The sequence below is a fragment of the Myotis daubentonii genome, chromosome 21 (genome assembly GCF_963259705.1).
Source record: "Myotis daubentonii chromosome 21, mMyoDau2.1, whole genome shotgun sequence".
Lineage (NCBI taxonomy): Eukaryota > Metazoa > Chordata > Mammalia > Chiroptera > Vespertilionidae > Myotis > Myotis daubentonii.
This window is the reverse complement of record NC_081860.1, coordinates 8,353,661-8,367,692: the sequence shown is the minus strand read 5'-3', so window position 1 is coordinate 8,367,692 and position 14,032 is coordinate 8,353,661. Positions and strand designations below refer to the sequence as shown.

The window sequence follows — 14,032 nt, the reverse complement described above, 5'->3', positions numbered from 1 at the left end:
GCTGCAGGTATGGAAGCACCATCAACTGAGATGCAGATATTCAGAGTAGAAGTGTAATGTTCATTGAGGATACCAAACTTATTTTTTATCTGTTTTGGTGTGTGATATTTCAGAGATTACTTCATGAGCATCTGGTACTCTGAGGAGAAGTTCAGGTTGAAAACTTCTTTAAAGTCGAGGTATAGTGAGCAGGGTAGTGTTGTAGATCATCTTTTTAAAAACTTTTTTTTTCCTGTTTAATTGGAGACAAAGAGCAATTAAAACAAAGTGAGAATGCAGCTATTGCAACTTTACTTGTGAATCACACACCGCGATTGTGTTGAGAGCTTTGGTGTGGTCAGTAGTCTGACTAATTTACATACGGGAATGAGTGGTCATATGTGAGACACACTGGACCTGGGAGAGAGGGCCACAGGTGATAGGACCTGAGTGCTGATGGCTGTGACCTGTGAAGGGACATCAACTTCAGCACCAGAAGAGGTGGGCTCTGGATATCTGAGATTTGATGTGGTTCTCAATAGGTGAGGTTGAAGGAGAAAAGCAATCAGGGAGGGAGGTTTTCATAGAAGCACTGAAGGCTCCTCATTGATTGTGGACGGAAAGACTGAAGGCGCCTCATTGAGTGTGGACTATGATGTTGGTGTAGAACTTAATTGAGTTTGAATTTTCCAGGCGTTAACCAAACCACACTTACTGAGTAATGAGTAGGAAGTCAGGGAGATGACTATTGGTGCTGGGATTGTGGGAGTGTAGGATTGAGAGAGTTATGGTAGAAAGAGTAATGTGTACTTGGATAGGGCATGTGCATTCATGGCTGCAGGGCCACTGAAATCAACATAAGAGGGAATGAAAGTGGAGTTCATTTTTGGTGATATCTGGATAATGTGATATGGTTAATTTCAGATTAATTCCTGAAAAGAGGGTCTATTGCAGTGGTACTTTCTTGGTCCAGAGATTAGGTGAAATATATGTGCAACCTGGTTTTGTTGTGGAGGGCAGTCACAGTTAGCAATAGGAATAAGAGAGCATACATCAGTGTCATCTTGGCTGGCGTTGGGAAGAGTGATGGGTAAGAGAGAAATACATTACTGAAGGGGTGAATTGGAGTATTGCAAAAGAAGATGATTAAGAAAAATGGTCCAAGTTACAATGTATTCGTGTTACCATTGGCATTATGCCTCTAGGAATGAAGCTGTGTGAGAGAAGTGTGGTGCAAAGATTTATGTGCAGCAGGAAGTGCAAAGTGATGGCTCAGCACCCTAAGATTGGTGTCACACGGGTAAAGTGTGAGGCCAAAATGTTCAGGGTCTTGGAATGAAAATCTAAGGAACAACAAGGTTATTGCATTACAAGAACAGTGTCAAATCACCCACAATCTCATTATGGACATCATCTCTCCGTACTCTATGTTCATGACTCCCACTGTATAGAAAGACGCAGTGTGGACAACATGTTTTTAGTGGAGAGCGGGTAGGATCTATATGCTCATTGCCCTTATTGTCGTGGGAAGACACTGTATCAGTAGGAATATAAGGAGTGAGTGTCTTTGATGAAACAAAGGCCTTATATCTTCTTTGTAGTCTGAAGTCTAGGGAGCAGATGGATGTGGAAGTTGTGGTGTATGATCAATGCAAAATTCTTGGAGAGAAGCTGATAATGGACTAAACTGTCCCCATTATGACAGGATATGAACTTTGAGGATGTGGCCATTGCCTTCTCTCCAGAGGAGTGGGGAATCCTTGATGAGGCACAGAGACTTCTGTACTGCAAAGTGATGCTGGAAGTATTTGCACTTGTATCATCTGTAGGTAAGACCCTCACATCTCTCCTAATAGACTGAGGTGATGGCATCTCCTCTTTATATTCCACCTGTATCTTTCTCTCTGCTGCAGCCAGACCTTGGGCTCTGCAAATTTTCCTCAACCTCATGTGAAATGTGCTATAGATGCCAGTTCTGAGCTGTGTGGAGAGCCCTGAGAAATAAATTCCACAATCTTCTTTAACATTATTTTAAACAGAAACTTCAGGATGCCTCTAGGAGCCAGTCGTCTTACAGACAGCTTAATGGGTCCCACCTGCTGTTTATCTAACTGGGAGAGTGACTATGTCTAGATCCATGGCTTCTACTTCTGCACCTTTCCTCCAGATAAAGGTTCTGGGTGACTGCCTGTTCCTGATTATGTTCTTTACTTACATGAACCATGGGCTGTTCTTGTAAGACCCTCCTTCAATTGGTGTTTGTCATATTACCTTCCCTCAAAACTATTCCTAGTGGATTTGCTCTAAACCTGGGTTAGATGGTACCCTCTGTCATCTTTCATTAACACTTGGAATATTTCGGTTTTATGTATTTGTTGAGAAAGTGGTACAGGGAGAATCCTAGTTTTTTTTTTTTACAGGGTAAACATATAGGATGGTTTTAGTGGAGGCCTGGCCCAGCTGAGTGGAAACCAGGAGAACGTGTGACACAAGGGCTCTTTTCAAATTATACCAGGAATCAGCTAGATTTCATCACTGCTCAGATGGAGGTGCCACTGCCTACACCTCATTTTTACCTTTCCTTTTAACTACATTACACTTTCTGACACGTCCTTTCACATATAACTTCCTAGCATTCAGTCATGTTCACTTCTGTGGCATTTTTCTATCACCTGCTCGTCTGCACTGTTGCCTCTGCAGTATTCATCAACTTTGAGCTGCACATGTGTTATGAGGTTTACATACATACTTAAGTAGTCCTCAAAAAACGGCTACTCGTTTATTGAAATTTTTTTGGAATAAGATATAAACAAAATTCTGCAGAGCTTGTCTGTGTCACCTGCAGACAAGCCCTACTAAGCACTGTTAGCGTAAGGAAGGGCTGGAAGTCTTACCTCTCTTCAATGTGGTGTTTGCCATTTTTTTGTCATATTCCTGGTGTGGTCTTCCTTCCTTTATGATCTTCCCAGGCCCAGAACTTCGCTGAAGCCTATTATAAACCTTCATGAACATCTCTTTTCAGAAAATTGCATGAAGCCGAGGTGTCCTGTCCAAAACACTTTTGTAATACAACTTCCCTCTGTCACCAAAATCAACATTCATTTCCTCACCCTTTTTCTGTTTTCAGATTGTTGGCATAAAAAGGATGATGAGGAGACCTGGGCTTCTCAGAATGTATATATAGAAGGAGAGTCACAGGTCAGGGATTCTAAGACAGCTCCAGCAACCCAGAATAACCATCCATGTAAGCAGTGTTTCTCGGTGTTAAAAGATATTTTGCACCTGAATGAGTTACAAGCAGCACACTTGGAGCACAAAGGCTTCATAAGTGAGGCATTTGTGAGAGAGGTCTGTTCCAGTGAAAACACTCACCAGCAACAGAGGCATGCCAGGGAAAAGATATCCTGGAATGAAGCCACGGATAAGGCCTCATTTGCGACCAGCTGCAGCTTTTACTTATCAGAGCTGACTTCAACCAACAGGGCGGTTGAGGAACATTTTCAAACTTCCTCAGAGCTTCTCCAGCACCAGGCAACTCATAACACTGAGGAGCTACACTGTGGCAGAGAGATTTCACAGGAATTTTTCAGTGGAAAAAGTCTTCACCAGTGGAGTGAATGTGAAAACGCTGCTAGCCACAACTTGAAAGTTGTTGGATGTCAGGATGTGTGTTCTGGAGAGTGTGGCAAATGTAGGAAAAATTATGGAGGAATCTTTAACCTCATTCGACATAAAAGAGTTCACTCTGGAGGAAAGCGGTATGAGTACACAGATTCTGGGAAGTCCTTCAGTGAAAGTTCCAAGATCATTCGACATCAGAGAATTCACACTGGAGAAAAGCCTTATGAGTGTTGTGAATGTGGGAAATCTTTTACCCGCAATAGTTCCCTTCTTACACACAAGAGAGTTCATACAGGAGAAAAACCTTATGAATGTAGTGAATGTGGGAAGACTTTTAGGCAAAATAGTCACCTCCTTATCCACAGGAGAGTTCACACTGGAGAAAAACCTTATGAATGTGGTGAATGTGGGAAGTCTTTTAGGGATAATAGTCATCTCCTTATCCACAAGAGAGTTCACACTGGAGAAAAACCTTATGAATGTAGTGAATGTGGGAAGACTTTTAGGCAAAATAGTCACCTCCTTATCCACAGGAGAGTTCACACTGGAGAAAAACCTTATGAATGTGGTGAATGTGGGAAGTCTTTTAGGGATAACAGTCAGCTCCTTATCCACAAGAGTGTTCACACTGGAGGAAAGCCTCATGTGTGTAGTGAATGTGGGAAAGCTTTTAACTCCAATTATTATCTTGTTATCCACAAGAGAGTTCACACTGGAGAAAAACCTTATGAATGTGGTGAATGTGGAAAGTCTTTTAGGGTTAGTAGCCTGCTGCTTATCCACAAAAGAGTTCACTCTGGAGAAAAACCTTATGAATGTAATGAATGCGGAAAGTCTTTTAGGCAAAATAGTCACCTTCTTATCCACAAGATAGTTCACGCTGGAGAAAAACCTTATTTATGTGGTGAATGTGGGAAGTCTTTTAGGGATAATACGCAGCTCTTTATCCACAAGAGAGTTCACACTGGAGAAAAACCTTATGTGTGTCGTGAATGTGGGAAGTCTTTTAGGCTAAATACTCAGCTCCTTATCCACAAGAGAGTTCACACTGGAGAAAAACCTTATGAATGTAGTGAATGTGGGAAGTCTTTTAGGCAAAACAGTCACCTCCTTATCCACAGGAGAGTTCACACTGGAGAAAAACCTTATGAATGTGGTGAATGTGGGAAGTCTTTTCGGGATAATAGTCATCTCCTTATCCACAAGAGAGTTCACACTGGAGAAAAGCCTCATGTGTGTAGTGAATGTGGGAAAGCTTTTAACTGCAATTATTCTCTTCTTATCCACAAGCGAGTTCACACTGGAGAAAAACCTTATGAATGTGGTGAATGTGGAAAGTCTTTTAGGGTTAGTAGCCTGCTCCTTATCCACAAGAGAGTTCACACTGGAGAAAAACCTTATGAATGTAGTGAATGCGGAAAGTCTTTTAGGCAAAATAGTCACCTCTTTATCCACAAGAGAGTTCACACTGGAGAAAAACCTTATGAATGTGGTGAATGTGGGAAGTCTTTTAGGGATAATACGCAGCTCCTTATCCACAAGAGATTTCACACTGGAGAAAAACCTTATGTGTGTCGTGAATGTGGGAAATGCTTTAGCCAAAATAGTCAGCTCCTTATCCACAAACATGTTCACACTGGGGAAAGCCTAATGAGTGTACAGATTGTGGGAGATCTTTTAGCCGAAAATATGGCCTCATGAGACACCTGACCGTTCACACAAGAGAAAAGCCTTAAATGTAAGGGGAATGTTTCCTTAATCTTACTCAGAATAACAACCATGAAGGAGACTCTATGGTACACAGTTGCCGTAATATGATCCCTTTTTATCAGGACAGACACTCTGCTAGATTCCTCCTCAGTTTCAGGTACAAGTGAGGCTTTAAGGAGCTACTTGAAGTTGCCGTTCTGCCCAGGCCTCCTATCCGATTGATGTCACTATGTGTGATTGTGGCTGAAGTGATTTCACCTCTACTACCTGGCTCACCTGAACAGTGTGAATCAGTCACAATCACACTGTGCTTTTTTTGCTTGAATCAATTCTAAATACTCTGACCTCTTGGCAGGATCTTCATTCCTTTCTGTCTGACTAGGGAATGGGCCTTGTCCAGTGTTTTTCCAGAATAGCCATCCTCAGAAAAGAAGTGATACCTCTTGCAGGTAGTTGTGGTTCTCACATTATGCTGTGATGATTGTCTTAGGTTCTATTTCACCTATCTGAACATCGCTGGTTATGAAATATGACATTTCGGTAACATTCTTTTTCCTGTTGTACCTTTAATTGTGATGATTCTATTCACTGCCTGTAATGTTTTGGAAGCACTGTTGTGATCTGTCACCAGGTAGATGTGAAGCAATATTGTGTGGACGTCAAACCTTCAGTGCTTTGGGAAGGAGAACACGATGGCAGAAAATCATTTTTCATCCAAAACTGGCTTATTTTGCATTGCTTCCTAAGGTGTTGAAAGAAAGACTGCATACCTTTGTGGTCTTAATTTATATCCTGGTACCTTGGTTATGCGTGCAGTCAGTGGTCACCCAGAAGATGAGACCTTTGCCGTCATTCTGTGAACAATATGAATTATGTTCTTTGTTCACAGTTTGTATTACTTCATTCTTGTCAATGTTTAGGGGACCTCCTCCCCACATACTACAAAGTAGCCAAGTGCCATGAAGTTCAAAATTTCATCGTCTTGTGACTTTTATTGTAAGTCTCTGAGGTTAACCTACCATTGACACAGAAACACTGTATTCATAGTGATGAGAGAGACTGCAGTAAATTATATGCAAATTGTCTCTTCTGAGCATGAATCCACAAATGTTCCTGGGCCTGTCTCCTGTGTGACCTTTTTGTACACACATTCTCAGCACATCCAAAAGTGTTTCCTGTAGCTGAAGTCATTGGCAGGTAAAATAATTGAATGGATTTGTGGATTCCCCTGGTCCCTGTAAGGTGTTCACCACAAAGTCAGTTCTCAATATGTAAGAACTCAAAGCTAAAGGAAGGATAATCCTGTAATCAGTCCCAGGATGTCTTTTTTCACCAGTCAGCATTGTTGTTGATTCCATGGCAGCAGTCTTCACTGCCTGCCAATATTTGCTGCCACTGAGGCAATGATGTTTCTCCCAGGATATAGAAACTGACGTGCAAGAAAGTGCACTAACTCTGTGAAGCCATCACACGTGAAATAATCTCTGTAACTATATTCAAGGTGTGCCAAAAGTAGGCTTTCAGTTGTGAGTACACAAAACACAGCTCTTGTTCTTTTTAAAACATATTTTTAAAATAGCTTTGTTTTATTTTGCTTAGAAAGATAGGAAGGCATGGGGGGAGAGAGATAATCATCCATGAGCTTTCTCCCACACACCCCTTAATGAGGACCCAGTTGTGTCTGCGGACTGACCTAGAGTTCAACCAGGAACCTTTTAGTTCACTGGATGACACCCATCCAACTGTGGCACAAGGTGAAAGCAGAGTTTATTCCTGTATTTTTTATTTGTTAGTTATTATTTTCCATACAACAACTCTAAATCTACATTTCCCACACTCTTCATTTTCCTCCTGCCCTTTTATAATCCCTCTTTCCGGCTTTCCCAGTCTTTCATGCAATCATTACTTTTCCATCATTTACATTAGATTAGTTTATATTCTTCATAGTTTAGTATGTGCGATATAGTGTGTACTTTTTAACAAGCACCGTTGTTCATAATGCTACACAGATATATTTTAAAAATATAGTTTATTTCTTATCAGAGAGGAAGGTGGGGACGGGGGAGGGAAAGAGAGGGAAAGAGATAGACATCAATGATGAGAGAGAATCATTGATCAGGTGCCTCCTGCTTGCTCCATACTGGGGATCAAGGCTTCAACCCAGGCATGTGCCCTTGACTGGAATTGGACTTTGGATCCTTCAGTTCACAGGCCGATGCTCGTCTATCCAGTGAGCCAAACCAGCCTGGGCTACACAGATATTTTGAGATTCAACACAAATGCTATGTGAATATTGAATTTGTTTTGTTTCTGATTAGTATTGCATTCTATGAATAACTACTTCAGCTATTGATCTGCTTATAAAATTGGTTATTTCCAGGTTTGGGGTGTCCTATCTAATAATAGACAACCATGGTAATTGACTGTACCTTTTCTACACCTCCCATTGGCTAATCAGAGCGATATTCAAATTAACCACCAACATAATGGCGGCTAATTTGCATACTGTAGGCAGGGAGGGAAAGTGGGTGCCACCACCCCCGCCCCCAAGTGAGGCCACACGTGGTGTGTGGCTCAGGTGGGGCACGGCGATCGTGGGGTAACCACCCTGCGTGCGGTCCCAGCCGGCCCAGGGCTCCGGAGGTGCAAGGCAGACCTCCTGATCCTTTCCCTCATCAGGCAGGTTCCAATCAATCTTCAGTTTCTACTGAAAGGAATGTGGTGCCTCCATGGGTAGCCTCCCAGGATTCGGACTGGCAGGCTCTGGAGTGGAGACTTTAACAAGGACTTCAGCAACTGCTCAGGGGAAAAACCACCACCTCCCTACTCCACAGCTGCTTCTGTGTCTGCAAGAAACTGTGCATGCTCCTCCCTGTGACATGGGCGGGGCCAGAGCTTGAGTTGAGTGGATCCACACTAATGATAGCAGCTGGACCAGTGCAGGGTGGGAGGGCGGGAGGGTGGGGAAGGAGCAAGGAAGAAGCCCTGATTCCCTGCTCCTCCTCCCAAAGGCATGGCCCTTGCTGCTGTCATGATAACAGGAGTTGTGTTCTTCTAACTCTGTTTGGGTAAAGGAAACAAGTGTCTGTTGACTTCTGATCTTACTCTCAGAGCTTCCAGTTAATCCCTCTGGATGCATCATATCCAACCTCCAAAGGATGCAAGGGGCAGGATCTACCTTTGGTCAATAGTTGAGGAAACTGACCAATAAACACATGTGTCTCATTTCTTAGTGTCAACTCCCACAGAAATCTCTGGGTAATGACTCAGATTCTATATCTAAGGGTATATTTTCTTCTACTTTCGTGTTTAATTCAGCCACAGGAATCAAATAATACAATAAAGAATAAAATGTGTTCAGAGGGCTCAACATTGTACTCCCAGGGCCTTTGGTCCTGCACAAACCACAGAGCTCAGTTATCCTTAGATGAAAGGAAAGGAAAGAGAAACGTGAAAGGTTTCCAAGCTCAGTTAGAGAGACATCTGATAACCACATATTAAGGACACGACATTAACTTAGGGGTGGAAAGGACACAAATGAAATAGGAGATGGAGCCATTTGGAGTGAGCAGGCCAGCAGGGAGGCAGTTGGGGGTGAGCAGGCTGGTGGGGGGGGTAGTGGGGGTGAGGACACTGGTACAGGGGGCAGTTGGAGGTGATCAGGCTGGCAGGGAGTCATTTGGGGGCAAGTAGGCTGTCAGTGGTGGGGGGGAGTTGGGGACAAGCAGGCTGGCAGGCAGAGTGGTTAGGGGCAATCAGGCAGGCAAGCAGGTGAGTGGTTAGAAGCCAGCAGTCCCAGATTGTCAGGGGGATGTCCAACCACCAGTTTAGGCCTGATCCCTGTAAACCGGCAGTAGGACATCCTTCCATGGGTCCCAGATTGGAGAGTGTGCAGGCCAGGCTGAGGGACAACCCGCCCACCAAGAGCACAAAGTTTTGTGCACCAGGCCTCTAGTTATAAATAAATCTGTTTGGAATATTTTCATTCAGTTATCTTTATAGATATCCATTCAACTAAAACTGTTGCAGTATAGGTGAATGTTTCACATTTTAACATATGCAGAACTGTGATTTAAAATTGTCATGCACTTTGCCTTCCCACCCATGCCCAGCATATAAAAATTCCAGTTTTTGTTCAACCCTGCAAGGACATGCAATGGTTAATCTTTTTAAAGAGTAGGTCTGGAATTGTCTATATATGAACTTGTTTTTGCTTTCATTACATTTCCTAAGAGTTTGTGATGGTGAAAAGTTTTTCATACATTTATTTTCGTTGTCTTTATCTCCTTTGTTAAGATGATGGCTCAGAAATTTGCCTATTTTTAAAATAAATTATTATTTTAACCAATATGAGGACAATTGACAATCTAAGATATATATTTGACTTTCACTGATTCCTCAATAACTGAATGACTTCTTCCTGTATGGAACTATGGGTTTTGAATATTGTAAGCAAGATGTTATTCTCAATTTTTAACTTATGTACAATTTGAATCCACATGTACCATATACTTACAGGTTTTATATGCATTGTTAACTTTCTCCTCCACTCTTTTCTAAGAATAAGCATTCAATAATACATTAAGTGAAGTCTAGGTTTATAATCTTTGTTAACTTCCCTCATGTAAATCCTTTCATTGTGGTTAGTTTCAAACTGCCAAAATGATGGTACTGAACAAGGATATGATAAGATATTTCAGTAGCAAATCATCATATTTTATTCCCAACATATTGATAAGGTAGCAATCAGTATCCACAAGAACATCTAGAATAATAAAAGACAAAGATGTTAATTGACTGTACATTTGCTACACCCACCAGCCAATCAGAATGACGACATGGAAATTAACCCTACCAAGACAGCGGTTAATTTGCATATACCGGCTGGGAGCGAAGACTGAAGACAATGTAGAAGGAAGTGAAGCACTGCAGAAGAGAGCAAAGTAGAGGCGGTGGAGACAGTAACAGAGCCAAGCGGCGGAGGCCCCAGGGAAACAAGGCGGGAGTGAAGCCTGCCTCAGTGGGTTTCGGTCCCTTCTCTGCTTCGCTCCAGCTGCAGGAAGCCCTATTCTTGCAGGAATCTTCCTGCAATGGGCCTCTAGTCTCTATATATATATAAGCCTAGTATGCAAGTTGTCCCCACAGGAGTTTGACTTGGTGATTGATCACTCAATATGACATGCGCTGACCACCAAGGGGCGGCGTGGAATGAAGGAAGGCCCTGCTCACAGCCAAAAGGAAGGGCCCGGCTGGCAGCCGGAAGGCCCGGATCAGCCCTAATTACTGGCCAGGTCTGGGGACGCTACTCGTGCATGCATTTTGTGCACCAGATTTACAGTTTATAATAAAATAGTAAAAGAATTGGGAAATGGCAAGTTTTAAATATTTCTTTAAGGTTTTGTTTACATCTTATTGATTTTAAAAATACATTTCAAAATGTTTTTATTGATTTCAGAGAGGTTTGAGAGAGGGAGAGAGAGAGAGAAACATCAATGATGAAAGAGAATCATCGATATGCTGCCTCCCACAGGCCACCTACTGGGGTGGAACCCACAGTTTAGCATGTGCTTTGACCAGGAAGCTGACGATAGTCACTGTGGTTGGTTTCGACAACCACGATCAGAAAGTGGGGTCATGGCTGAACTGTAGGCCCTGTGGACGGACTTGACCTTCTCTGAAGGAAGGCTCACAGATTAACTTGATCCTCAGGCTACCTTCCGTTGGGTACCTCTGTACCAGAGGAATTTTCCATAACTGAATGCAAATAAAATGTCCAGTGGCTGACACTTTTGCTTAAAGGTGTATCTGTAAGGTACTTTAGTATACTCACCACAATGATAGTACCCCAGAAGAAAAGGACATACACAGAGGCAGAATTGATCATAAGCACCCACAGAATTTCAGAGGATCTGGACAAAACTCACAACAATGGGACAGGATATGGAACAAATGCAATAATATTTGAGATAATAAAGAGCCTCGGACATTTACAATAAATGAAGCTCAATGAATCATCTTTAGCCTTTTGGTCAGGGCGGTGGCTACAGCTGCGGAGCCAGAGACACCCACACTCCCAGCTCCTCTCCATGCCTCCACTCAGATTCCTGCCCTCAGGCCATCTCCTTCACCAAGGACTTCCTCCACCGCCATCTCCTCCAAGACAGCCGTGGCTCCTATCGAGCAGGTCAAGCCAGAGTAGCAGGTGCAACATGCCAGACAGCAGATCACGGCCGACAAGCAGTACGTGGACTGCATCGTGTCCATCCCCGAGGAGCAGGGCGCACTGTCTCTCTGGAGGGGCGACATGGCCAACACCATCCGCCATCCGCTACTTCTCCACCCAAGCACACAACTTCACCTTCAAGGATAAGGATAAGCAGGTCACCCTGGGGGGCGCGGACAAGCACACCCAGTCCTGGAGGTACTTGGCTGGCCACCTCCCTCTGCTTCCTCTGCCCCTGGATTTCACCCGGACCCGGCTGGTGGCCGACATGGGGACATCGGGCACTGAGCAGAAGTTCAAGGGTCTGGGAGACTGCCTGGTGCAGATCAGCAAGTCGGACGGCAACCGGGGCTGGTACCAGGGTTTCAGCTTCTCCACGCAAGGCATCATCATCAGCTACCAGGCAGCCTACTTTGGGGTGTACAGCATGCCCAAAGGCAGGCCCCCGTACCCCAAGAACACCCACATCCTCACCAGCTGGACGATCCCCCGTCCGTGACGCCTTGGCGGGCCTGGATTCCTACCCCTTTGGCCCCGGGCAGTGAAGGAGGACGCTGCAGTCGGGCGCCAAGGAGCCGGCATCCTGCGCATGCGCACTATCGAGCGCCGGTGGAAGGTCCTCAGGGATGAGGGCGCCAAGGCCTTCAAGGGCGCCTGGTCCAACGTCCTCAGGGGCAGGGGCAGCGCCTTCGTGCTGGTCCTGTCCCTCGAGCTGAAGAAGGGCCTCTAGGTGTCCCGCAGCCCGGACACGGGGCCCCAGGGCCGCGGGGGCCCCTCATGGTTACCGACCATTGACCTTCCAGAAAATTCCAACGTCCCCGCCCGGCCAGATCATGGTAGCACCGGGTTTGTCTCTAGGATGAAACCCTTCTGATCATGACCACTGACACCCCATTCAATGCCTCGATTGGGGGGGGGCACTCCCACGCCCTGCGGGTTCCCATCCGCCCCCCGCCCCACAGGGCCGCCCCTCCCGGCCTTGCGGGCCTCTGTGGGTAGCTTTTATTTAAAGGAAATCATGTCGCCATCCGTGCTTGCGCACTGTCCTCTGCACAGCGAAGTATCCGCAAATCCCTTCTCTGTGGGGCATTCTGCAAACAATTAAACCCAGACATGGAGGGGAAAAAAAGAAAAAAAAGAAATCATCTTTAGAAAGCCACCATCAGCCTCCGAGGTCTCCAGGGCATTCCTGTGTTTGAGGAAAGACTGGAAGACCTGGCCAGTTCCTCAGTGGTCAGTGCTTTGGCTCCAGGAGTGAATGGTCTCTGGTTCCATTATGGTCAAGGGCAAAGACCTCAATTGGGGGTTTAATCCTAGGGCCATGTCGGGGCACATAAGGAAGGAAACCAATGGATGTGTCTCTCCCTTGTGGATGTTTCTCTCTCTCTCTCTCTCTCTCTCTCTCTCTCTCTCTCTCTATCTCTCTATCTCTCTATCTCTCTCTCCCCACATCCTCCCACCATTCCATCCTCTCTAGAAGTAAATTGAACAAGAATCATAGGGTGAGGGGGAAAAAAGAAAAAGAAAGACTGCTAGTTGTCTGATTCATGCTTCCTACTTAGTGTTTTTAGACATTAGAAACAGGGTTTCTCTAGGGAAGCACAATTTCTACTTCACCATCGGCTCTACACTCTCTAGTTTCCAAATCTATGTTGCAATCCCTCAGAATCACCTTCCCTCACAGGTAAGTTAATTTTTATCACTCAAAGGCTAACCTAAGTTAAAAAAATAAACAGATTATTCAAAAAGCATTGGGGATTTTTGTGCTTAAATAAAAGCAATGAGGGGATGATGACGATGGCACAAATTGTGTGGGTTTATTCTGAGATTTGTGGTCATGATTCTAGTAGCCTCTTTTGTGAAAGAAGACAGACTTCCACTGAGATCAGATGATTCTGGTAAACGTTCTTTACATAGATGTATGTTTTACTTATCAAACTGTTGCAGTATACGTGAATGTTTTACATTTCCATATATGCAGAGCTGTGCTCAGAGGATATATGCCCCGTATGCACTTATCCTGGCCCTGCCACCTCTTCCCACACTGTCTGAGGGAGACTCCAGTGACCACCCTGGCTTCACGTTTCTGTCTTATCACCCCTTGTAGCAACCTTACCCCATTTGTTTTGGGATGTCCTCCACTAGAATGCCAGCTCCCAAGGACAGACAACTTGATAATTCCTGAGTCTGGAATAGTCAACAGTGTCCACACCCTCGGTCCTCACACATCACAGATGTGCCTGCCTGAGACAGCTGCCCTCCGTGCAGCCTGATTTATTTTCTGATGCATATGGATGAATATGGGGCAACGCTGAGGGGAAGAACTCTAAGGCCCATAATTATCTGTTTTAGGAATAAGGAATTGGACATTCCTGGAGAGGAGAGGGACAGTCCTGTGAGACTCCTGGTCCCTGGAGAACAGGTCACACCCCTGCCCATGTCAAAGCTATGCTGACACCTAATAGAGGAAGGTACCTAGGGATGCTCAGAGCATCACTC

The 14,032-nt window shown here is 44.5% G+C and overlaps 1 protein-coding gene and 1 pseudogene across 1 annotated transcript in view; both read left to right on the top strand.

The window, feature by feature from the left end:
* LOC132223004 (zinc finger protein 345-like) overlaps nt 1–11,509 on the top strand; it is an 80,902-nt gene extending 69,393 nt beyond the window's left edge. The window contains exons 3-4 of the mRNA XM_059678401.1: nt 3,717–5,169; nt 11,411–11,509. Of these exons, the coding sequence (XP_059534384.1) occupies nt 3,717–5,169; nt 11,411–11,509 (1,552 nt within the window). The remainder of the gene's footprint in view (nt 1–3,716; nt 5,170–11,410) is intronic.
* The window catches only part of LOC132223057 (ADP/ATP translocase 3-like), a 274,530-nt pseudogene extending 262,060 nt beyond the window's left edge, over nt 1–12,470 (top strand).
* Nucleotides 12,471–14,032: the final 1,562 nt, after the last annotated feature.